Genomic DNA, 24,997 nt, shown 5'->3' with positions numbered 1-24,997 from the left:
ACTCAGTTCCGTTAAAAATATTCTGTATCGTTAGTTTTTCATTCTTATAATCCGATTTTATAAGTGTAACAATACGCAAATAAAAAAAGGAATGATTAGGTTCACCAGGGATGATCCCAAAGAGATATCATAAATACAATCATTCGTATTCTACATAGAGTCTTTCATTCAAGACTTCAAACCCATTTTTATTTAATCCAAACATTTGTTAACTAGGACTCAGGGCTACACTCTTGCTATTAGTTTACAGCTTTTAGGTCTGAGCAGATGCTAAAAATGAAAACAGTTTGACACCTACATAGCACTTCTTCATCTTCAGATCTCTAAGCACTTGACAAACGGGAATGAAGGCCCTTATCCCCATATAACAGATGGGGAAATCGAGGCACAAGAAGGTGAGTGACTTGTCCAAGGTCAAGGTAACTGGATTGTAACTCTTGCCTCCCATTCTTTTGCCCTCTTGTCACTGAACTACGCCTATCTGTTAAGATTCTTGAGCTGAACTCATCACCTGATATCTGAAAAACACTTTGTATGTGCAAACTGTATAATATTCTGGCTACATAACATCATCATTTCAGTAATAGCACCCTCCGCTCTACTGTAACCTCAGCTCTCCCGAAGAGGGTGTGTTTAAGCGGAAAACCAGAACAAATGAGAGCTTGCGTAGAACCCAGGGGGGTTCTTTCCTTTGTGATAACTCTGTCAACAAATATATCTAGGGCTTCACCAGGCACATGACCAGCTCTGACTAGACTAAGCTAATACCTGATTAGGCTAGAATCTTTCTGGGCTAGGATCTGGCAGTGGATCTGACCGGGCTCAGATCTAACTGCTCCATCTTCCCCCTAGTTTGCCGTATTTATACATACTGCTGCAGCGTGAATACTAAAATGGCAACACTCTGTTTTGTGTAACCCCCCCTTGGAGGCTGATTCCTTTTTGTGTCTGTTCTCCCTCCTTCCTCCCCCTTCCCCGCACACACCCCTCCCTTTCAGCACGTGTTATATGTGAGGCGCCTACTGTGTCCTGGGGTTCTATGGAACCGGAGGGGATACAGTAACTGAGCACTTGATTGGCTGTTGCTAGGTGACGTCGCCTGCCCTCACGTGACTGGTGTTAAATGCCCGCCTGGCAGCTTCCACCGCGGCAGACAATCGTAAAGCTGCTGGGAAGCCAACTGAGCTACTGCTGCTGCTGCTGCCGCCGTCCGGAATCTGGGAGAGTGTGTGACCGAGCTATGATGGTGACTCCTCCAGCCACTGAGTGGGACCTCCAGTGATCTCCTCCTCGGGGCTTCCAGCAGCAGCCTCTCTGCTCTCCCTGTACTAATTACTAAGGGGCTGAGGCGCCTTTCTCCCTCGCCCCCTGCTGCTGCGGCTGTGTCCCCCCCCTTCTACATTTGGGGAGGGAGGATCAGGATGACTGGAGTCTTTGACAGTCTAGTCTCAGATATGCATTCAAACCAGATTACCTCCAACAGTTATCACCAGCATCACCAGCACAGCAGCCTGCACAAGTCCCAGGAATCCCCCACCTTGCCCGTGTCCACAGCCACCGACAGCAGCTACTACACCAACCAACAGCAGCAGCACGGAGGAGGCGGAGGAGGCGGGTCGCCCTATTCACAGATGGGCTCTTACCAGTACCACGCCAGCGGCATCAATACGGTTCCCTACTCTGCCAAAGCCGGCTACGACCTGGGTTACACTGCCACTTACAGCTCCTATGGACCCTATGGAACCAGGGCTTCCCCGGCTAACAATGAGTCTGGTAGGGCTAAGCCTCTGGGGGAAATAGTTTGGGGTCAGCTGGTGTCAAACAGAGCAGCTCTCCTGTCTTAGCTTGGCCTGTTTACACCAAACGAGGATTTGGTCCATTATTTTTAAAAGTGCCTCATTTCCCTCTCATTTTTAAGCGGCTCTGACTGGGTATCAGCGGTGTGGCAGGGGATGGGGGCTAGTGGTTAACAAGGGGACTCCCTGGCCACGTTTCTCCCGGTAACTCAGGCAGGGTTGGTGCCTTACAAATGGCCCGGAATGGGCTGCCTGGGAAGCAGCGTTTTTCATGTCAGTTCCTTGTGTAGCTGATTACCGGTTAACTTTTCCCTGCAGCGTGGGCTGGTGAGTGCTGACTCTTGTTGTTGTTATAGCAGAGAAGGAAGAATGCGAGCCCGAGGTCAGGATAGTAAACGGGAAGCCAAAGAAAGTGCGGAAACCCAGGACCATCTATTCCAGCTTCCAGCTGGCTGCTCTACAGAGGCGTTTCCAGAAGACCCAGTACCTGGCACTGCCCGAGCGAGCGGAGCTGGCGGCTTCCCTAGGCCTCACCCAGACGCAGGTAAGATGCTCCGGTACTTTTACCCCAGGGGGAACTCCTGGCGTTTAGTGGGAGTTTTGCCATTGACTTCAACAGGGCCTGCATTTTGCCCTTTACGCCGTGCACCTGCGTCCTGCGACAGAGTCGGTGCCTGTAGCGCTGGCTCAGAGGGGCATGTGGCCCGCCCTGTTCGGTTTGGTTGATTTTCCTGCCCGCTTCCTGTAAGGGAGCGTCCTGTTTGCAGCCCCCTAACTGACTCTTCCGGGATGACTACATAAGCCGTGGTCCCGACTCAAACTCCTGTCCGTGGGCGGGAGGCGCTGGGATTAGCAAAACTCTCCTTAGAGAAAAGTTCGGTGCGCTCCCTCTGCTCTTCGGCACAGGGACCGGCTGAAACTACTGACTGGCCTCGCTTGCTCCCTTTAGCGCCCGGTTCCCTTCCCCCACCGCTACCGCCCCCATGTTCCGCCTGGCCCAGCTGGGGACCCTGCTAACCTGCGGCTTGCCCTCGCCCTGCCCGCCCCCCCACCCCACCAAGCAGGTCCCCAGGCCGGCTCTCACCCTGTCCGTCTCCTTTTGCAAAGGTAAAGATTTGGTTCCAGAACCGCCGGTCCAAGTTCAAGAAGATGTGGAAAAGCGGTGAGATCCCGTCGGAGCCGCATGCCGGAGGCAGCGCCTCTCCCCCCTGCTCTTCGCCCCCAACCTCTGCCCCTTCCTGGGACTTTGCGCCCCACCAGCGCATGAGCAGCGGGGGAAGCTCCGGATCCAGCCCCAGCGGCGGAGCGGCCGCCTTCCTCGGTAACTATTCCTGGTACCACCAGGCGTCTAACACCGCTTCCCACCTGCAAGCCGCCTCTCCGATCCTGCAGCAAGCGCAGCCCCATCACCATCACCACAGCGCGGCAATCAGCGCAGGGACGATTTTCTAACCCGGCAGAGACTGAGCAATCGAGCCCCGCTGAGCGGAGATCCAGGGGATCAAACCCAACCCGCACCCGCGCGGACTGAGGTACAGACACTGGTGCTTTGATGAAGAATTTCTTCGGCAATCAACGCCTCCCTCTCCCTCCGGCACGTTAAAAGGCGAATAACTCTTCCCTGCAGACTTTGCTTTGTTCTGGCCCGGGTTCGGTTACCTCTGTATCTCGCTCGCCCAGTGTAACTCGCTGGGCTAACCCGGCCGTGTGTTTCGACTCGTTCCTTGCTGAGGTTTATTTTTGCCGTCCCATGCTATTCCCAGCAACCAGAAAATAAAACTCTCCTTTCCCTCCTCGCATATTTTTCACCAAATCACCAGTGGCTAACTTGGGTTAATTTTATTTTTTACAAGTTTATAGGTGCCTTTGCGGATGACCTCATTTTGATGTTGAAAAAAGAGAAATAATTTTATATGTAGATTTAAAAAAAACTCCCAAGTTTAAATTATCTTTTTTAAATTGGTGCAGGACTAGCGTTCCCGAGGAAATGTTTGTAAATAAAGCAGTCTGTGCAGATTCTTTCCTGGTTTCTTTGTATAAGAATATTTCCATTGGCTCAGCCTGTATTTCATTTTTGGTTTTGTGAACCAAGTGTGGAAACTCTCAGCTCTCTGTGTAGGTGCCACACATTCCTGATTATTTTCAGTTTGATAAGTTTTCTCTTTGCTGTCAAAATAAGCTACTGATTTCCCCCTCAGTTGTTGTTTGAACCTTAAAACAAAAAGGTACTGTTGGTTATTTATTAAGGACACAAAATACTCTTAATGTTGCTTTTACCGTAAGAGATTATTTAAATAAATTATTGTTTTCACTGTACTTGGGCTGTATTTCCTTCGAGATCCGGACTCACACGCCTATTTGCTTGCACCAATTTACACTAGTCCCTGCTGCCTCTCTGCAAATTTACCTTGCACATCCGCAAGCCTTGCAGCCCAGCCCCGGAGGAGGGGTCAGTGTGGTTGGTACGTGGCTTTCTTTGCCCTCGTTACAACTGTTGCATTGAGTAATTGACCGTTCCCTCCTCCCCTCCCTTCCCTTTTCCCTCCACAATAAAGTCTCGCCCCTGCCAGTCTGCAGCAAGGAGGCAGCAGCCATGAATCACTCAGCAAGCCTCTGGCAACGCCAGACTCGGCCCCTCCCCCCAGCGCGCTGGCGCCACAGACATTTAGCCCGGGACTGTCTCCTGCCGACTTGCAGCTCCTCTAGGCCCCAGGATGACACAAGAGGCGGCGACACCGGTAACCGATTCCAGCCCTGAGTGGTCACCGTTGGCCCCCCCAGCTTCACGAAGCTTTTAAAATTCATTATTAACCACCTATTTCCAACACCAAGTGCCTCTTCCCCAGTGCCTTGGCGCGGCTGCTAGGCAGGGCTGCCTAGTTCTGCCCACACACCACAGCCAAGAGGAGGGCTGGGATCCCAATGATTGCTGCGCTAAAACCTGTGCCGGTGGAGCTGTTTTGAGTGATCTCCATTCAGGGTAGGCCTCAATCTAAGTCCGATTTTGGCCAGTGGGAGTTGTAGGAAGGTCTAGATCTCTTCCTTCTATCAGAAGAGGTGCCAGTTGATTACATTTCACATAATAACAAATTCTTTACCGAGCTTCCTTAGTTTGGTGATTAATAAAACAGATTAAAACAAATAAAACCAACGGGGTAGGCCATAACTTTCCTCAGTTGCACCAGTGCTCATCTGGTCTGAGTTCTACTGAAATAAATGGAGTTACTCTAGTTTCAAACCGATCTGACATCCCAGTTTGGCCCTATCTTGTCCCCGCCAGCACAGCACTATTTCTTTTTTATTTTTATTTTTTTTCTGTGCTGTTGGAGGAGTACAACTAGCCAGAAGCACTTGACTTTGCTGTTCAAGGTCCGGCAATGTTTGGGCTGGGAACAGCAAAGGGGACTGTTATCGTTGCATGACAAAAAATGGAAACGCTTCTGCTGACACAGCTGTTGCAAGAGCTTTTGTTATTCGCAGAGCTTAACTGGGGGTTCTGACCCCCCCCCCCAAAGCTCCTGGATGGGATCCCAGGGGAGGTGTCAGTGCTAATGGCTCAGGCCTCCAATGCTGCTCTTTGACATGGGGTATTTTCGGAGAAGCTCTGTAACATCGTGCTCTTGTTGCCTTAGCTCCCAGAGTGCACATGAAAGAGCCGGTTGGCAGGGTTTGAAGGGTTGCCCCAAAGGCACTGGCTGGAAGCAGGCTGGGATCCAAACCCAAGGCGACCTTTTTATCTGTGGAGCTTCTCTAGATCTCGCTGATGCTTAACAGTGGAGCCTTCAGCGGTGCAAGGAACAGAGGAGAGAAGCGGGCTGGTGCTGAGGCCTCCGCTGCAGACAAGATGACTAAGAGGCCTGAACCACAGCGCCTGGGGCAGGGAATGTGCCGCCCCACTTGGAATCACGCAACAGGCCTTGGCATGAGAGGAGGCGGGCGGGAGAGCCGCGCTGGGGTGGGCTGGGTCGGCCCGCAGACACGGTGGAGTCTCAGAGCCTGGCAAGGCAGATGGCTCCAGGGAGCCCCGAACACTCTCCCCCGGGATGAGAGGGAGACAAGGGAGGGAAAACTGGGGTGAGGAAAGGGGAGGCGGGGCACGGAAAGGAAAGGGGGAGACGCAGGAAGAGGGGAGTGAGGAGAGAGAGATGGGAGCGGACGGGGAGACAGAAAGGGAGGGCGAGTGACTGCATGAGAGACAGAGACGGGGGAAGAAGGGGGAGGAAGCGAGAGTCTCCACAGCCGCCCCAGGCAAAGCTCTTGGAAACATTTCTCACAAGTTGCAGCCCTCTCCAAACACAGGGCCCTGTGATGCGGCCCCTGGCAGACTTCCCCTCCCCCCGTTATGAATGGCCCTTCCAAACGTGCTGATGACAAATGGAAATGGGAAACAGTCACATCCCCGGCATCCACCGGGAAACAACCCGACTTTATCAACACATAAATCTTAATTGTGGTCTCCTTTGGGCTGCACCGGGGCAGTGGCAAGGGAAGGCCAAACTTTGGCAGGTGCTGGGAAGGGCAATGCATCTAACTAAGGTCCTCTGTCTGCCACAGGAGTTTCTAAATTTCTAGCCAGGATTATTTGTGGCCCGGGGTGCACATTTCATGTGTCACTTGGGAGCAAACCACTGAAAAAAAGCCAGGCTGGCTGGGGCTCGGCAGGTGAAGGAAGAGTTTCAAAGACAACCAGCCACCTTGGGAGCGATGGGCCATGAACCTCCTGGGCTTCTGTGCAACTCGGCAAGGACCAAATAAACAAACCACCTTTCCCTTCCCCCCCAAACTTGTCAGTGCGTTCAACAGGGACAGAAATGCGCCTTAGAGCCGCAGGCTTCCTCGTTCCTCGCCAGGGCAAGCAACTGGAGATCTCAGTCCGTGCGGCTCCTGAGTGCGGTTTGGAAGGGACATTGAGCGGCGTGCGTACCTCAAGGGAGCAGCCCTTCTGCCGTCTGCCTTTGCTCCCTATCGCCTGCTTTGAAACGCCCCGCGCGTGCCGCACCCCGGTTGCCGGGAGCTCCTTGCAAAGAGCCCCGCAAGGCGTCTCTCCACGCACAGCCTTAGTTCCGCCGCGGCCCCCACATGCACCGCAGAGCGGGGCTCGCTCCAGGAGGGGCAAAGCTCCTACCGCGTCTCCCCGCTAGCTAATCGCTGCGCCCACCCGCGACGCGGATTTGCGCTTTGCACCAACCACGCGTGTGTCAGTTCTGCCCGCAGCACAGCCGGGCAGAGCATGAGGCCGCCGCACCCCGCAACCTCGCCGGGCTCCTGGAGCAGCTGCGGGGGGCGCGGGAGCTTCGCGGCGCTAGGGCTGAGGGTTGCCTCGGTGTATTGGGTTCAAGAGCCCGGCCACGCGCGTGACACCGCCTCAGGGCAGGCCGGGGGGAGGGAGCAGGGTCCCGATGCCTCACGAAGCGAGGCCGTCTGCATAATAGGGATGTGCTGTGTCAGTGATTGCTACATGACAAGATGCTACATTCCGCCCCGGGGCTGTCAAAAATATCCATCTGTGTAAGCGCCCCCACTGAGAACGTGAGACATGAGAAAACTGGAAGATCGCGACGGGCAGACACACAGACTGGTCCTGAAAACCCCTTTTATTGATTGCCATGTAATCCAGATACCACCGGGACCTCCCGCTCCTGGGCATTTCCAGTGGCTCATCTTTCAGGCCATGGCTTTGAGCTCCCAAACTAGCCTTTCCTTGGGCGCGATTGCTTTTGTATTGGACTTGCTCTAGTCTAGGCGCTCCAAATGCCCATAATTTCATTAGCAGGAAGGCTATAAAATGGGGCTAAAAGGGGGGGTGTTGTTGTTCCTTCTTCCCTCCTTATCCGAGTTCAGTGTGAACGAAGTGCCCCCAGAACAAGGAGCCCTTTCCAGCCCCTGGCATTGCTCCATTGATTGTAGGCTTTGGAGCGCGGACAGAGAAAACTTCACCCTCCCAGAGGAAGCGCCCCACTCCACAGCCAGGAAGCATTGACGGGCAGGTCACGTTCTTAGGCAGAATAAAGGGGTGACCAGGTGGGGTGGAAGCTGAGGTCGGAACGTGCAAACCGCTGGGATGGTTTCAAGTGGCGCTGGGCAGGAGAAAGTGGGGCGGGAGGGTTCAGTTTTCTCCCTAGCTCTTATGCACCTTTAGCAGCAAGTGTGCTCAGATTTGCCTGTCCGGCTCCTGCTACTTGCTGCTGGGAGGGCTCCTCCCGCCGCACCCTCTTTTCCTGTGGGGTGGAGGGGCTGCTGCCACGCTGTGGCTCCAGCCGTGGGTCAGAGCTGTGCAGCTCGCCCCGATCTCCTCGCTGCATTGGCCCCCGAGAGGGGGGAGGAGACAGGATGGGAGGGGGAGCTGAGCCAGAGAGAGAAAGAGAGAAGAAGGGTGGGAGGAAATCTGGTGTAATTAACTTCCCCAGCTCAGTTACCAGATTGAGTCCAGGGGGATTCAGCCCGGAATCCAACCTGAGCCAGGGGGGCAATCATCTTCCTGGCAAATTTGCAGGGAGAGGCTGGTGAAATTTTGCCATGGGTAGGCAATTTCCTCATTTGCCCCTATTAAGAGAAAAGGCACGAGAAATTGAATTAAAGCAGCTCTGGCAAAGGAGTTACTTGAGGCATGAATATCTACCCTAAAGCTGTAGCAATCATGTGGCATTAGACACTTCCGGAATCCTATAGCCAACTTGAAAAATCCCAGACCCCCTTTTTCCCTAATTTTTGCTCTGATCTGTAATTTTATCCACATTTGCACTAGTTTGAGCATTCTGGCTCTCCCATCTGAAAGCCTGCAATTACTATATAATTCTTCGCAATTTCACATGTCCTAATATGGACTGTAATTTTTGCGCAAGACAATTTCCTGCTATTTCAAGCATCAACATTGTCAAAGTTGTATGTACATAATAAATGGGAATATCAATGCATAGTTTTTAGCATAACATCTTGACTCCTCGATAATTATATCCGTTCGGAGCCTACGCAGAATTAGCCTGAATTGCATGGTAACTGCTGCTGCTTTAAAATTTTTAAAAATTACTCATAATTTTCCCAAAGATTACCAAGATCTCGAGTGCACAATGTCATCAGCGTAATGAAGAGTAAACATTTATGCTAATAATCTGCAATTTTTTTCATCAGCTATAAAGACAGAGGCTATATAGCAGAAAATTTCAGTCATATTCTGCAAGAGCGGAGCTGCAAAAAGGCTCCTGCTCTCAGAGGCATCTTCATCTCTGGGGGATTTCAATCCACATTTGCACTCTCGGGATATTATTATTGTGCTTGGCTTCTTCTTTTTTTTCCTCTCCATCCTTTCTCTCACTCCCTTTCTCCTGTAACTTTCATAGCAAAAATGCCGCTATCCGTCCTTTGATTTGTTGTAAAGCACAGAATTGTGTCCAGATTAACTGAAATTGAGAATGAAGGTAAGGGTGGCAACACAGTTTCATTTTTCTGAAGGGTGGATGAATGCGCTGTGTCGATAAGTTTCCTAGCGCGGGGAGCAGAGGGGTGGGGGAGTGATTATGTATGCACCAACTAATTCTTCCATCAAAACTTCTTGTCAGTTGTCAGGATTATGAAAGGGGGAGATCCCTTGATGCTAGATCCCTAAAGATTCACAGTGTAACGGGAAGGGGGGTGTCGAGAAATCTAGATGGTGCTGTTCATGGGGTCTGTGGTGGATGTGTACAGAATATACTGTGTTTGTAGAGCTACTGGCTTTCGGTGTTTGCTTTGGAATAAATCGGCAATAATAAAACTACAGAGAAATGTGCAGCGGTGTGATGATCCCAGGCTGCTGACCTGTGCGATCAAATACGATTTTTCCTCCCACCTGTTTTAATAAAGAGGCTGGGATGCCGAGTGGAGAGAACGCAGGTTTGTTAGAAGGGAAATCTAAGGCACAAAAGAGGAGCCTGGTTTTATTGATGAGCGTTTCTTTTTCTAGTTGCTGCTGAGCTGAATAATTAGCTCTCTGCTATATTTTTGTTAATGTAGGGTGTATTTTCTGGTTTCGGTGATTTTTCGCAAACGTGCAAATTCCTCACGGATTAATAAATATCGGGGGAACTAAGACAAATCAAACTTTTCCCTCTGCTGTAAAACTTGTGAGGAAGCTGCAGGGAAGATAGAGGACTGGAACTATATTTGATTAGGACAAAAAATGTGGATTTATTTTTAACACGGGGGGGAGACATCAAATGTACATTGATTTGGACTCTGATTTTTAAAACATTTTTCGATTCAGAGGCTGTGCGCTGCTCTGCAATTAGATTGACACATGTACACCAACCCCAGCTATTCAGGGAGTCCTACAAGACACGCCAGAGGACTTTTTTCCCCATTTTTTTGGTGGAAGATATTAAAGAGATATCTGTTGTTTGGCAATTTTGCTAAGTCTGTCTTCATTACTTCGACATTGTGCATTTGCTAATTTGGAAGCCCCTTCCTATTGACAGTCCTGCTCCGTACACCTGCAAGCAATTTGCAGAGCTCCAATATAGGAGAATTGCAGAGATGGCAGCTCGCACCTATTTTATTTTTTTTTCCTTCCCTTTTCTCAATGCACAGCAAATTTGGCTTTCAGTGCGTTATCTCTTTTGTTAATGCAAAAAGATTCCCTGGGCGAAAAAATTGCTCATAATTACCAGAGAGATGGGGAAACTGCATTAGAATAAATAAACCTGAAATTACTGTAATTATGTTGTGTTTGATGGGCTCGGCTTGTAATCAAGAAGAGAATACAGTGAAATGATGCTGACCCTCTTGGGTTTGCAGCTGTACGCACACTTTGGGGTCTTTTTTGCAGAAAAGAGTCATTTTGATCATCATTAAGCGGTGTGTAGCCTATTTCAGAAGTGTTTGAAAATGAGGGCCACATTTTTTTCCAACAAGAAAAAAAATGTCCCAAAATTGCATTTTGCCATTTACAGAGCCATCTATACGGTTGTTTGCAGAGTGACAATTGGTAAAGGTATAATATTCGAAATCAGTATTTAATCATTGTAATGAGGTATTGTTTCAATATAAGCACCTTTGGATTATTCATAGTTTAATTAATATCCTCATTATGAAAATCTTCGAATCAGATATTTGATGAACTACTTGTCAGCAACAAGGCAGAATTAATTAGGCCTGTATGGAGCTTAACATTTTCAAATGTACAATTATAATAGACTCTAACTGAAGACCGCCTAGTTGAGAGAAAACTAATAATTTCTCTATTTGAACTGTTAGCAAGACGTTATTGAATTAGAAGAAGCTAATATATCTAAAAGTGTTCCAATATGCTTGACCACACCCTTTTAGTCCGGTGGAAGGCGTTTGGTCTCTGACTGCAATAGGCTGGGGAGTGTGAGATTTATCTGTAAATAATGTAGCGTCTCAGTCAAACAATTATTGTTCAGAAACAGGTGCTGGTAGTTGCTTATTGCTCATATGTTAGCCTGTGACACTGCAGGAAATATAGGGTGTTTCTGCAGTGTTTCTCCGGCCAGAACCTTTCATTCCCTGTAAATTCAAAATGCAGTGGATCTCCCTTATTTTTCCCCTTTAAGTCTCCTGCTCCAGTCCTGTGTTTACCAGTAACTGTACCCCGTGCCTTATCTTTTGAAAGTACATTAGACATGACCGTATCATCTGATCACTCATCACCAAGAATTGAAAAATGGGTGCGTGTCACAACAAAAATCGATAAATTTATCATTACCGTTTTGTACGCAGCCTCCCGGGAGGGATTCTTCCTCCCCCCACCCCCCCCCAATGGAAACTGCATGCAGATCCACCCATTGCAATCAGAATAAAAAACAGACACAGAGGCTTCCCAGATCAAATCTACCATGTGACAACTGTGTTCTGATTTATAAGGCTTTAACCGAACTTACAGCTGTGGTCATCTGATTTTTGCAAAGTCATTTTAATACGTTGGCATGTCTAAGCCCAAACCTGGGTCTTAAATAACTCTTTAAATGATTAGATTGGTTTAGTCAGAAATTAAATTTAGCAAAAAACTCGCTAATGTGAGCGACAGAATCCTGTAGCGTGTTGCAGCTCTTTCCCCACCAGAGCTCTATTGTGCGGCAGCTGTGAAAGGAAGCCCCTATTTTATATCTGTTGTTTGATAGCCTTATTAGCTTGCAAATGTCCGGCAGCGATTGTATTGCTTAAGGTTGGGGGATATGAGGGCAAAGAGTATCCTTCAGAGAGTCCCTGGGATTGCTGACGGCTCGCTCCGAAACATGTTCCTTCATTTCCTGCCCTGACCAAGTGAGTTTTCAGGGACAGCAAATCCTCACTGGCCCACACAAGCTGAGTGTCAGAACTGCTCAGATCCAACATGGGCAGGAAGGGAAAAGCTCCTCTGCACAATAATCATTTGCAAACCCTTGTATCAGAGTCCCCAGCGCCATCACACACACAGACACACGGAAAGCAGCAACGCCCCAACAACACTGGGAGACATTTTCGGAGCCTACAACCTTGTGGTGCATTTGCCGCGGGCTAAACTCTGTTTGGAGTCTTTAAAGCTAGGCCTGTGCCCTCCTTAGTGCCAGGGGCACCCAAAACCATGGCTCCCGCTAGAAGAAACTAACCAGGCCCCCGCAGGTACTCACACTCTGGGCTCTGCTCCTTTCAGGCGCCCGCCACGCCCTCCCCCAGTTTGGCCCTGAAGAGAGGCCCCGAGTTCTAGAGCTGGAATTCTCTGTACAGCTGATGTCTAGAGCTGCCAATCTAGCCTTGTAACGTGTCCCTCCAGGGAAAGACGAAAGTAAAGGCCCGGGCCGCCTGGCACGCGGGATGGCTTCGGGTGAACCTCGCCATGCGCCAGGGGCTCAGGTTTTGACGCCTGGTGTAAAAACACGCTGTGTGGTTAGAGAACAGCGAGCCACTCAAGGCGCTCGCTCAGCCCCCAGCATCCGGTGCAAGCCCCTTTGAACTAGTAACCCCCACCCCTATTTTAAACCTCCTCTCCACTTTAACTTTCTTGTCTCCAACCCTTTGCCTTTTCGTGTAGCACTTTCTGCTGCTTCTAACCATTCACTCAAAACACACCACTGCTTCCCCCGCCGTTCAGCCAAGGGGAAAAGCTTGCGCCCAGCCCAAGAGAAGCTGAAAGGGGGAGCCGACGGCAGCACCTCGGTTTGCCCTGGACAGGACAAAGAATGCATCAAAACAGAGTCAGGGGGACGATGGAACGAGAGGGGGCAGAAATGAGTTAAAGAGGAACTTCGGGCCGGAGAATTGGTAATAAACAGAGCCAAAGTTGATGTTAGTAACATCTCTGGAGGCCCCCGGAACAAAAACAAACAAACAAAACAAAACAAACAACCAGTGGCTGCTGTCGAGTTACAATGAAGCCAATATAAAACCCAAAGGAGCCTGCGCGTTGTGAGTTGTCTGTGTCTTTTTTCACAGACAGGATCGTTTTGAAATCGAAAGGTGGGGTATCTTTAATATTGCCTCTGTGAAATTCCCGATGGGATCTCCCAGTCACATGCATATACATCAATATCATATGTATGTCACTATGGCATATCATATATATATTTGTACACACACACACCCTCTGCAACACAGCAAGCCCCTTATTTAAACGCCGATAGAGATCTATCAATGAGATCTCTTGATTTTTTTCGCCCGGTTAAAATCTCTCTCTGGAAAGTCTCCCACGTGGATTGATCTCCAAGAGGCTCAGATTTACAGAGGAGACAGCCGGTCCCTTGGTCAAGGTCTAATTCCCAGAGTTAAAAGAGGCTCGCACTCTCCTTTGCTGAGGAAAGAGCGTGAAACCTCAGCTGATAGCGTATATGTCAATGTCTCTTCAGATCGGATTGCAGTTTTCCCACCTTGACTCTGCTGCAAACGCTGCACGTGGGAAAATGCGTAAGCGATAAACAGAACACATGCAGCGGCTCTTTTTCCAAACCATAATTTTACTGTCTCAAAGAAACTTTATAACTTATGTACAAAGATTTGTGTTTTTCCCCAGATACAAAGCAATAAGTTAACATTCTCAATATAAAACTAAACTTTGAACATATAGAACACTAAACACAACTGATCTCAGTTTATCACATCTTCCGAACTTCACAAGTCAAATGTCAAGATCTCAGGTCACAAAGCATCATGTTTTACAGCCACACAAAACGGAACGGAAAAAAGGCTAAAGTTGTGCAACATGTTTACAGAACAATAATAATAATAATTAAGAATAAAATATGTACAGCGATCAGATCCTGCACTTCAGTAGCGCATGTAGACTTCAAATAAACTGGCGTTCTGTGGTAAAGCCTCGGGATTTCGTTTAAAGCTGAATTGTGTCACGTTAGAGCCAATGGGCATCTCTTCTTCCCTGCCATCTCTTTCCAACTGCTGAGTATAGAGAACTATTTTCTTCCTTTTCCCTCTCTTTACATTATGAAAAAGCCATCCACAGCCGCAGTGGTTCCCTTTCCGTATTAAATAAGGTGTAGTTATTTTCTTTGTTAAATAACACTAGCGATGTAAAAAACTCAAAACGCAAACTACTCGGAACAAACCTCTCCACACCAGCAAAGTATAAAAGTTAGTGTAAAAGTTAAAAATCAAATCCTTCTTTTTGCTGATTTCTGTTTTGTTTTGTTCAAAGTAAACTGTGCGTTGAAACAGTGCCCTTTGCAAACCAAATAGTCCATGTGTTTCTAGCACTCTTACAGTGGTAATTTAAGTCAATAAATTAATCCCCAGCTCTCCTTTTAACAACAACAATGAAAATGTACAGAGATGAGTCGTGAAGGGTACAGGAAAATGCAAAGAAAAATATCTGGCTATAGTACAGGTTGTTTTCGCATTGCTGTTAAAGAGGAGTGGGGGTAGTAAATAAGTGACCTACATTTCATCAGGCTAGACACAGACAGACAGGACAGAGGAGAGCTTTTTCCCCCTACAAACATATTTTTCTGATTGTCCCACAAAGCTGAGGGCCGGATTTTCTCTCTGCTCCCAGGCTGTTCTCCGGATGATCTAATGGCTGCTCTGTCAGCTGTCAGCAGTTGGGAACCAGCCCCGCATCACATCTGTGCTTGTCTGCACCACACTACAGTGCCGTACGGATGGCTCTATGGGCAAGAGACCTCTTTCTCGATTGTTTGTTCATTTTATTTTTCCCCTCTTTTTTCCCTCTGTTTATTTATTGGACTGATTTATTTTTCTGGACCGATAGTGCTTGAAAAGGGGAAACCGGTTTGTAATCACATCAACTGAGGTTGCTGCATAGCTTCTTGGTGGGCTGACGGGTACCACGATGTGTAGCTGGGTATGTAAGTGCCCGGGGTCCCCGTAGAGGTCTTACCCGATGACGAGGTGGTGTTCCACACTGGGGGTACTGGGGGAGAACTGGCCGAAAGCGCCCTGCCATTCGCCAGAGCGCTGCTTTCCAAAGCGGCCCCTCCCTGCTTCATTAGCTTCTTGAATTTAGATCGCTTGTTCTGGAACCAGATCTTTACCTGGAATACAATAAAGGCATTACTGAATGGGAAGAAGGGCAGAGGGGGACGGGATTGCTCGCACGGCTTTGTCTGAGGGGCCGTGCTCCGCACAGAGACGTGCCAGCGGGATAATGGGAAGTTCTCAGCCAGCCCTGACTCCTATTCTGAACACGGGAAGTTGTGACGGCTCGAAATAAACGCCTAATTCCCGGACAAAGGGCAGAAAGACACTCGCGCGGGGCGGACGGGCTCAGGCTTTGAAGCGTCCAGTCCCACTTGCCTTTGCAGCAGGCAGGCTTCCCCCCAGCTCCCAGGGTGGTGCTGTCAAAGCAAAGATTCGGGGATTAGCAGTGCCCGTGTCCCCCTTCCCGCGCCCAGGACAGCGGTGCACGTGGGCAGCCGTAGCTAGCGGAGTCGTCCTTTCCAAACCGGCTCGGAGCAGCGAGACAATCGAGACACAAGTCGCCCCTTTTTAAATGCACCGGAGTCTCGCTCCGGGTTTCCTTTCACCTGCCTGTGCTAGCGGGGCGGGGGGACCAGGGTTTGTCACGTTCGCTCTTTTCTACCCGAGCAGGCAACTTTGCTTTGGTGGTGCAGCTCCGGACTAGCCGAGACAGCTACCCAGCGGCCGGGCGCCCACCGCTACAGGCGACCGGGCAAACCCGCGCTGGGCTCTGGGAAAGGCCGAGATTCCCGTTTCAAACGTGCCGCGAGGATCAGGCTAGAAAGGCCCGTGGAGAAGCTGCCCGGCGGCTGGCGGCAGGAGAGGGCGACGCTGGCAGACGGGGGGGTGTGGAAGGCTGCGCATGATTAGCTCTATTGTTCCAGCTGTCCGGCCCCGCGGGGCCTCCAAGCTCCCAGCCAAAACCGGAGCACGGGCGCTCCACAAAGCGGGGCTCCAGGGGCCCACTGGGCAGTGCAGGGCCGCTCGGTGCAAGAGAGGGGGATAGAGGGGCAAAAGCAGAGCGCTGAGAAGGGCCGTGTGGCGGGGAGGACGGAGCAGCTGCCGCTGTACCTGTGTCTGGGTGAGTCCCAGCGAGGCGGCGAGCTCCGCTCGCTCGGGCAGAGCCAAGTACTGAGTTTGCTGGAATCTCCTGTTCAAAGCCTGCAACTGCAAACTGGAATAAATAGTCCGGGGCTTGCGGATTTTTTTCCCTTTCCCATTAAAGCGAACTTCCCCTCCTTCTACCACGGTGCTTTTCTCCGAGTCGGCCCCTACAAGCACAAACGAGGCACAGTAAATAGCAGTCACATAACCGAAGCAGCACCAACAATACCAATAATGAGAAGGAAGAAAAGAAAAGTGAAGAACAAGTGGAGCTAACAAAGACTCCAGGCGATTATGGCAGTCCAGGCTTCTTCCCAGAGAAAGTTTGCTATTTTTACAGGCTGCAGTTTAGGTTTAATTACCCTTAATTGCATACATTGTTTATAGCGCTACGCAATAAATAATTACGAAGACTAATACGTGCACATCTGGGTTGATTTTTTTCCAGCCGGGCATTGTGTGCTCTGTGTACTGATCCTCGCTGAGCCTCAGCCTTTTCTGGCTAATTATTTTTATTTTATTTTTATAGATATATTTTGATACAAGCAACCGCCCTCCCTCTTTCCCTTCCCCTCCCCCACTCCTCCCCCCTCCCCAAAGCCAAGTGCACCTACCTGTCTCCTCTAACCGGGTCTGAGTCAGGCTGGAGCTGTTGGGGTAGGATTGCACTGAACTGATGTAGGGGTTAGACGAGTGGCTGCTGACCGAGTTGACATAGGGGTAGCCCAGCGGTCTGGAGAAGGACGAAGCTGTGCTGTACGAGCTGTCAGGCTGAGAGTGGCCCGCTGAGTGTAAACAGTGCATGGAATAGTGTCCATGGGACATGGGAGAAGGAGACATTTGCTGGCTGGGTGGCCCAAACTCCATAAAGACAGCCTTCCCTGAGACAGGGCTATTAAGACTCTCTGGCATGGTAGTCATGGTCATTTCTTGTCGCTTGGTCTGTGTGTGGGTTCTCTCTTCCGCGTGCCTTTTTGGGGTCTGTTGTGTTTCTCAGGACAGGAAAGAACCCAATTTAAGCGGAACAGGGCTTTTCACTTTCCATTCATAAGAAAATGGAGTTTGTCTCTTTGAAAAGTCTAAGCATGATGCTGTAGATCTACACAAACTCGCCTAAAAGCTTTGACTCAGCCAAGCCTATGAATATTCATGAGCTGGCGGAGCTGATTGGTCCGCCGTCTTGCATAATCGCTTTGGATTGGTCAAAGGCGCTTGGGGCTCGCCTGGACCCTAGTGAGTGAGACGAGCCGGACGCGGTGAGCTGAGAGTCCCCCGGCCCCTGTGTGTGATCAGCTGGAAGAGACACCGCCGTCGAGCACAATGAAGGCGGCGAGAGAGAGAGACTTACAACCAGGGGCGGGCGGCCCAAAGTTACTCCAGGCGAGGAGCCTGCCAGCCAGCCAGGAGGCTTCGCTCCCTCCCGGCAGCCCTCTGTGCACCGCGCTGGAGCCCGCTCCTAAGCCCAGCCAGCCTCTCCCCCACCCACTCTGATTCGCTGCGTCCATAACACATTAGGAAACAAGCGAGCGGAATCGCCGCCTCTGCCTGCCCTGGAGACACGGCATGGGCAGCGAAGGCACGCAGGAAGCACGGCAGCACCCCAAAGAACCCCCTCCCCTAGCCCGGACGTGGCACCAGGCCCTGGGGGTGTCACACCAACCTGCGCTGCTTTGTTCCTCTCTGAAACACACGAGGTGGTGGCGAGGTGCTCTGGGAAAGGTGACCCTGCCTGTCTCCTCCCAACGAGACTAGATCCAATGGATCTTGCTAAAGGCCTCTTGCCACCCACTGATTACTACTTCAGCATGCAGCAGCTAGCGCCTAGACACGATCGTGGGGGCTAAGCTGCAATTAGCATAATGTTGATGTTGTATTTCTTTTAGCGCATACTTTGTGTGTGTGTGTATGCACGTATATCCATAGACACAGTGCATGCTTCTTTGCATCTATATAAAATGCATGAATTGTGTATACACACAAATACCACTAATATCTGTCACACTGATTTATACCAGCTCAGAAAGCATTGCTCAGGTTTTGAGCTCAGCATTGCTGGACCTTTTCAATTTTTTCCTCCCTAAAATATCTAAATTGTGCATTGAAACCCAACCTGAGGCAAAAACTTCCGTGTACGAGCGTGGGGCCAAGGTGGGACTTTGGAGATCCTGCACAGAAAGCCTCCGCTGTATCCCAAATTACTTTGTTAGATAATTAGAAAGTGTTGATAATTATTTCTTTCATAATTTAGTGGTGTGTGGCTGTAACAGGAAAATGATCTTGTGAAAGTTCACACGTGCAGATGTATTAGTTACTGATTCATTTGATTAAATGCTAGTCTCAAGTGCTCTGATACACAGCTGAAGGCGGCCCTATTAGCATAACACTGATGTTTAATTTTCATACGCATAATTAGCCATATATTTAACACTAATAGCAACATGCAGCCTTTCAGCATTAAACAGCCTGGGATTTGATCTGGCCTGAGCTGAACTTTCTCGGTTACACCTAGATTGTCTAGGGTGCGCAGTTACCACAGAACCAAATCCATGTCATCAAGCGCAGTTTGGCAAAGGGAGAACACCAATAAAAATGAACATTCCAAACAAATTGCATTGCTGATGTCGTTACAGATATTAGTGGAGGCTTCTCTTCTCTGAGCTCCTGCAGCTGCTGCTCCTGATATTTCTCGCTCAGAGTAGCTGATGGGGGGCAGAAATAAAGCAGGAAGCGTGGCTGGGATTCCTCTAGCCCCCCAAACACAGGCAGATACCTTTGCCGGCGTTCAAAAGATATGTAAACTCTTCAGCCAGTGGTGATGTTTGAAGCAGCCAGCTAATGACTGTGCAAGCTGACAAGTCTGAGCCTCTTAGCTCTTTTTTGCTTTAGTGGCTCTGTCGGTTTTAATTGCCCATTTCCTAGCGCCTGTTTTATATCCTTTTTGGTTGCGATGCGTAAAGTTCATTTTCATAAAGTAGCTGCGGATTGGTACGGGAAGAAGGGGCAATGATGTATCCTCACATGGACTCCTCTGGCAATCAGCTCTCTTCCCCCGTGCTCATCCTTTCAGCCCTGGCGATGTAAGTGATCGTTCGAGGCGGGTTTGTGCTCTTGGACAGAGAGGGGATGGTGACCTTTTATCAAAGATCTAGGCGAGGTGTGATTAATTAATATCTGTAGACAAACTGAAGGGAACTGGCTAGACAGACCAAGTAATTTATTCCAGACAGCTGCAAATATGGCAACTACGCAACAAAAGTATGCTGCTGAGGTTGTTCATTGCTAGATACATGCGGTGCATGAGTGTACTCACATCTGGGCTATCGTGGATGGATTCCACTTGGCGTAGATAGGCGTCAGATTCTGTTCTCGGTTACTCCTGTGGACATTGAGTAACTCATTGGCTTCACTATTTTTATTCCGGATTCATGGTGGTGCAGGAGATCTTACTTTCATTCGCTTAATCATATGCATTTTTTTAAACGTGCTCTCCATAAACGAGCTCCGAATACTTTACGCTGGGGCTCTGATAACTGCATGTCTCACAAATAAATGAAGGCGCGGGATGGAAAGGCTTGGCTTTTTCTCCTCTCTATTTATTGGGGTTGGAGTTGTGTGTGTGTAGAATAGATACGCACACAACACACATCGTTGGAGAGTGTCTAAAGCCTCTCTTAATCAAAAAGATCGTTATGATCCTCAACCAATGCCGAACTCGGTTTCGTACCCTTAATTCAGAGGCACGGGTTCACAAAAGCCCGCTGTAATTGTACACAACACCTGTTCTTGGATGGCTTATTTATTTGCGTGGTTCTGAGCAACGAGAAGATATATTCTCTTCCAGGCAAAGACTCAAATATTTTACGTGTTGGGAAAGTCACGGGGGAGCAGCGGCGCAGCCCTAGTTGAAGTTATGCCTGGGTGTGATGGTATCCAGATGCCCATCTACAAGCTGAAAAAAAGTTTGGTGCTAGCAAATCAATGGGGGAAAATAATTAAATTCTTTTAAGCCTCCTGCGTAATGTCTGCCTGGAAACATAGCCTGCGTGAAGTATTTTAAAAGCGAGTTAGTTTCCCATGCAGCCGAAGCGTTTTTTACTTTCATAGTCACCTTTATAATTAGGATTATAAATGTGTACCCTAAATACCACCACCTCGGTATAATTGCTACCCAAACAGCTTGTTACCACAGCAGTTGGTAAAATCCTGTAGTCCTAATAACTTTATACTTGGGGGAAACCTCACAGTAAACAGAGACTAAAACAGGACGCTGGACTAATTGCTAGCAATCCGATTACACTTTGAGGGGAGAAATCACACTCTCCGCTCCAGCATTTTATAACATGGGAATGGTCTGTCTCCCTAGATTGCATTGTGCGCGCAGCTCACCGCAGGGGTGCCACGCAGAACGCTGCTGCTCACTTTTATCACTAGGCATTTCTGTAAATCGCTAATTGTGTTGTTGTCCAACGAAAATCCATTGCCTGGCGCTTTCGAACAGCTCGTATGTGCTGCTGAAATATTACCATTCTCGGCTAATAGTCCAGACCAATACAAGTGACTGATTTCATATTTACAACCCAACTGTTGGTCAAAAGTAAGAAAGCAGATGAACAAAAGGATCGGATGGAGTAGTAACTGAAAGGGGATTAAGGTGGCAGGATATTTTATTGTCGCATCTTCCGACGTACACAGTAAAACCAATTCAACATCCCTGATGACAGACCCACAACTCGGTGGGAATTTGGGCGGCGGTGTATGCTTTTTATTTCATTACTAAACCGTTGTTACTTTTTGTAGGGATTAAATCTTTCAACATGACGAAAGAGCAAAGCGTTTTTCTAAATACAAGAACAGGTAGCCCAACACTGGTCTCCAGGAAACAAAATATATTTCCCAAGTACACTATAGAAAGGTTCTAGGTCTTTCTGGGATCAGTGACTACGTAACTTCTGTGCATTAGTAAAGTTGTTTGTGTCATTTATTTGGCAGGTTTTAAGGGTCAGCTACTTTCCAAATCAATCTAAAGAGCGACTGAGCAGTGCTTAAAATGTCACTTTGCGTGCCTAAAAAATCCTTTTAGAAGGTTCCAGGAGTAAGAATTGTGCTTTGCCAAAAAAGCTATAAGAAACGATCAGCGCTGACAGCTTTCTATGTTCCAGGGGAAAAAACAACCCAGCAGCAGAGTAAATCTAGTAGAATTCGGTTAACTTGCTCTCCCCCAGACTCCCAATCAGTCAGTACACTCTGGGCTCCTAAAAAGCGAACAAAAAATTCAGCAGGCAGGGCAAGATCGCAGGTCGCAAAGGGAAGGCAAGTGCTGCTGAAGAAAAAAGAGTAAGTTATCTGTAAGAAAACCAGTCTGGCTTTGCCGTTGCTCTTGTGGCAGTTTTGAAGATCACTCGCCTTTCTCGAACAGAGCAGTGGCTAGGAATCTGCAAGGACAGCACCAGCGCCCAGTGTCTTTCCATCCCAAATTCGAAACACTTACACATTGAAGGAGGGTGATTAGCAGCCACCTAATGGCAAATCAAAACCTTAATCTTCAGGACAGCTCTGGACGGGGATGTTAGCAATTCATCTAGGAGTTGTGCAACTGGATTAATTATTAGTTATGAATGATCATTATTCATGGGATCACCACTGTCGCAGTTCTGATTAAAAGTCCAAACTCCCCCAAAGAAGCAACCACGTGAGGAGAAGCTGGGTCATTTAATAACCAGGAGTCTATTCCTAAAGCCCACGGCTTAATGTCTGCTAAAGGTTCAAAAAAGGTAGAATGAGTTCCTTATAACTGCAGCGGAGCCCTGTAGAAAAACTCAGGCTCAATATAACACAGGCAAGCGGGCTAACTCTAGCACCAGGGCGCTTGTTGATGAAACAAGGGCACGACGTTTCTCAGCTCACTCCGAATCTCGCTTTCATCACTTTTTTCTTATGTTACAAAAAATAATGGAGCCAAGAGGGCAAAGAGCAGCGGGGAAGGACCGCAGGAGAAACAGGAGCTCTGCGTTTGATCGCACAAATGTCACAATTAGGAAATTAAAGTCTTTTGAAATTATTTATTTATTTTTCCTACTAGAGTAGATCACAAGCTTGGGAAATGGCAGTGTGCTCATCACAACGAAGGAAGATTGTTCCATAGCACTTCGCAGCTCGGATATAACAGGGAACTCCCATTTCCCTCCGTCTTCTCAATTGCATTTAGTAAGTATCATCCGATATAAGTTTGTTCAGATCAAGCATCTTGGAAACAGGAGTAAAAACTTTGCGCATCTGTCCCCCCTTTTCCCACCCTTCCTAATTAAGAACCCCAAACTCTTCTTGCTTTTAGAATGCACACGTTAGCTTCAAGATTTACAAAAAATCAACGGAATTGTGTTACATACGTATCAGGCAACAATCTGCAGTTTGGGTCACTCACATTGTGCCCTAAAGCTGCCCATTCCATTCCCTCTCACAGCAGCCACAGCACCTATTTCCCGTAAAAGTCCCAGAAACCTCATCTTTCTTGGCAAAGCTGATAGAAACTCCAGGAGCGCAGTAAAGTTCATCCACTTCTTAATTCATCCTTAAGGTTCTTCCAATATTTGAGTAAGGACTTCTGCTCCTCCTGAGGTAATTACAATGGTATGTTCAAACTGAGCTGATCTGAAATACACATTTAGCAATTATTAAGGGCAAAGGTGGCTAGCAGTACCTATGAGACTCCCCCAGTCCTTCCGGCTGTCAGTGATCAATGGCACAGTTTAAATATATATAAGAAGTAAATTCAGGCACCTTTTATTGTCTACAGAAACTGCGGTCCATTTATCCTCTAGGATCTTAAGTTCAGGGGATCCTTCCATTATGATTGGCTCTGTAATAGGGAAAAATGTTTTTTGAGCTGGCCAAAACGCATCGTTATCCTATTTCTGAAAAGAAAGGGTTCCCAAAGGTAGAGTTTTTATATTGCATTGCTACACTAGCATAAGAACTAAAGAGCAGGAAAAGGAAACTATGAGGTATGAAGTTACTCGTTAATTTTTTTCGTGAAAGACTAAAGAAGGGCATTTCAATCAAGCTTTAATTAAGACCCCGTGGATAATAACCAAAGCACCAACCACTCTTAAAAACAGCAGATAGTTTTAAAATATTTGATTTTTTAAAACAGGCTTAAAATGTTCATTAAATCAGCAAAACAACAATTTTCTTATTTCCCTCTAATTGCTGCACCATTTAGGCACACAGTGAGAAAGAGGGCTTTTCCCCCCCTTAAGCTTTCTATGATTGGTATTTAGCACATTCAGCCTTCTAGGGAAAGGATTCTGACTGGTTAGCTAGGATGTAATACATCCAAAACCACACAACAGCTCCTGTCATGAAGCAAATGACATAATAGTCACCAGATAGCTGGTGTTAAAAACATTACTTTGGTTACAGAATTAGATTATACTATTTCTGCGAAGACAGCTCCCAAACGTGCTGATCTCTACACTACAAAAATATGGATCAAATCTGTTATTTAATAAGATCTTTTGGAGACTTTCCCTCTCCCAGATCTTATCTCTTGGCAACTATTTCTACGAACTATTTCACAAATGAAAATTTAATGGATGTTTTCAATTTCCTTCCCATGGGAATAGACTAACTGAAATTCCCAAACCTGAAGTGTGCTTGAAGCTAATCAAAGAAAGACAAGATAGGGATATGGTTTTAAATTTTTTTAAAAACATACACAAAAGTTACTAACCTATTGTAAACGCCATTCCCTCTTCCATTAACAAATCACTATCATTTTCTACAAAAGAAAACAAAAATGCTTTTATGGTGGCTGTTTTTTTGTTTGTTTTTAAAGTAAATTGTAACCAGCACTTGCTTTTAAAAACTTTTTTTTGTTTGGCCCGCAGGTATCAAGTAAAGCAAATCCCTTTAAACATCTGAGGAGAGCGTTTAAAATAATCTTTCCAAACTCGAAGCAAAGCAGGCGCAAGATCTGCAAGATCATTCTGTTAGACATAGATGGAACCATTCTCAGTTCCAGTTCACTTCTAAGGGAATTACAGAATTTTAAAATTTAATCAGTAGAGTAGTTTTGTTTGTTTAGTAGTAAACTTTGCCAGTTTCGATCAGTTTAGGACTATCCGTGAAGCACACAGCATAGGGGCTGTATTCATATTGATCTTTCTGGCTTTAAACAAGTTATCTGTTGTTCCTGAAGAACAAAACTGACTACACAAAGGGAAAGCCCGCAGGGAAAGTTTAATTTGGTCAAATAGAAAAGTTTAGCCGATTCTTATGGCGGCTTTTTGTGGCAAAACAAAATCAAGACTTTAACAAATACATTTGACATCGGATAGGTCGTAGTCTAGCGGTGTCGCTCCAAATGTCAGCATCAGAAGAGAACGGGCCCTGCTTCCAGTTTGCCGGCTATTATGATCTATTTGGTCCTTTTCTACGACAGCCTGTGCTGCGCGGGGAGTAATAATCTCAGGGAACGCCTGACAGAGGAAAAGTGGGTTACTTCTACTCTGTGGGATATTGAGCTTCCGCTGGGATCTGCGATGTTTCAAGTGGCCTTCGAAATAGTTTGCAAACTATATTTTAAGGGCATGCAGAGCCTTGTATGGCTTCATCCCAGCCTCTTGCAGCATCGCTAGTCATCAGGTGGCAGTGGCTAGCCAGCCATGTTGTGAGCCTGACAGCCTGGCAGGTGTGAA

The 24,997-nt window shown here is 47.8% G+C and overlaps 3 protein-coding genes across 4 annotated transcripts in view; 1 reads left to right on the top strand and 2 right to left on the bottom strand.

Annotated features, from left to right (window-relative positions):
- Window positions 1-1,139: 1,139 nt before the first annotated feature.
- Window positions 1,140-4,112, top strand: DLX2 (distal-less homeobox 2). 2 transcript variants are annotated; one of them, XM_006138968.4, is made up of 3 exons: window positions 1,140-1,773; window positions 2,156-2,340; window positions 2,904-4,112. In XM_006138968.4, exons 1-3 carry the CDS (start codon window positions 1,422-1,424, stop codon window positions 3,246-3,248), a joined length of 882 nt encoding a protein of 293 aa, XP_006139030.2. In that variant the 5' UTR covers window positions 1,140-1,421; the 3' UTR covers window positions 3,249-4,112. The 2 variants fall into 2 exon arrangements, with proteins under 2 accessions (XP_006139030.2, XP_006139029.2); XM_006138967.4 differs by having other exon boundaries at window positions 2,153-2,340.
- Window positions 4,113-13,701: 9,589 nt separating this feature from the next.
- Window positions 13,702-19,069, bottom strand: DLX1 (distal-less homeobox 1). The gene is made up of 3 exons (XM_075933630.2): window positions 16,916-19,069; window positions 16,269-16,468; window positions 13,702-15,271 (listed from the first exon to the last, which is right to left on the bottom strand). The coding sequence occupies exons 1-3, from the start codon at window positions 17,226-17,228 to the stop codon at window positions 15,017-15,019; spliced, it is 768 nt and encodes a 255-aa protein (XP_075789745.1). The 5' UTR covers window positions 17,229-19,069; the 3' UTR covers window positions 13,702-15,016.
- Window positions 19,070-22,345: 3,276 nt separating this feature from the next.
- The window catches only part of METAP1D (methionyl aminopeptidase type 1D, mitochondrial), a 70,650-nt gene continuing 67,998 nt past the window's right edge, over window positions 22,346-24,997 (bottom strand). Inside the window, exons 8-10 of the mRNA XM_075933629.2 lie at window positions 24,031-24,078; window positions 23,079-23,157; window positions 22,346-22,949 (exon numbers count right to left, since the gene is read on the bottom strand). Coding sequence (XP_075789744.1) covers window positions 22,871-22,949; window positions 23,079-23,157; window positions 24,031-24,078 — 206 coding nt within the window. The 3' untranslated portion in view covers window positions 22,346-22,870. The remainder of the gene's footprint in view (window positions 22,950-23,078; window positions 23,158-24,030; window positions 24,079-24,997) is intronic.

This window comes from Pelodiscus sinensis, chromosome 7 (genome assembly GCF_052426305.1).
Source record: "Pelodiscus sinensis isolate ZL-2025 chromosome 7, ASM5242630v1, whole genome shotgun sequence".
Lineage (NCBI taxonomy): Eukaryota > Metazoa > Chordata > Testudines > Trionychidae > Pelodiscus > Pelodiscus sinensis.
The sequence above is the reverse complement of the archived record's forward strand: the minus strand, read 5'-3'. Positions and strand labels throughout refer to the sequence as shown.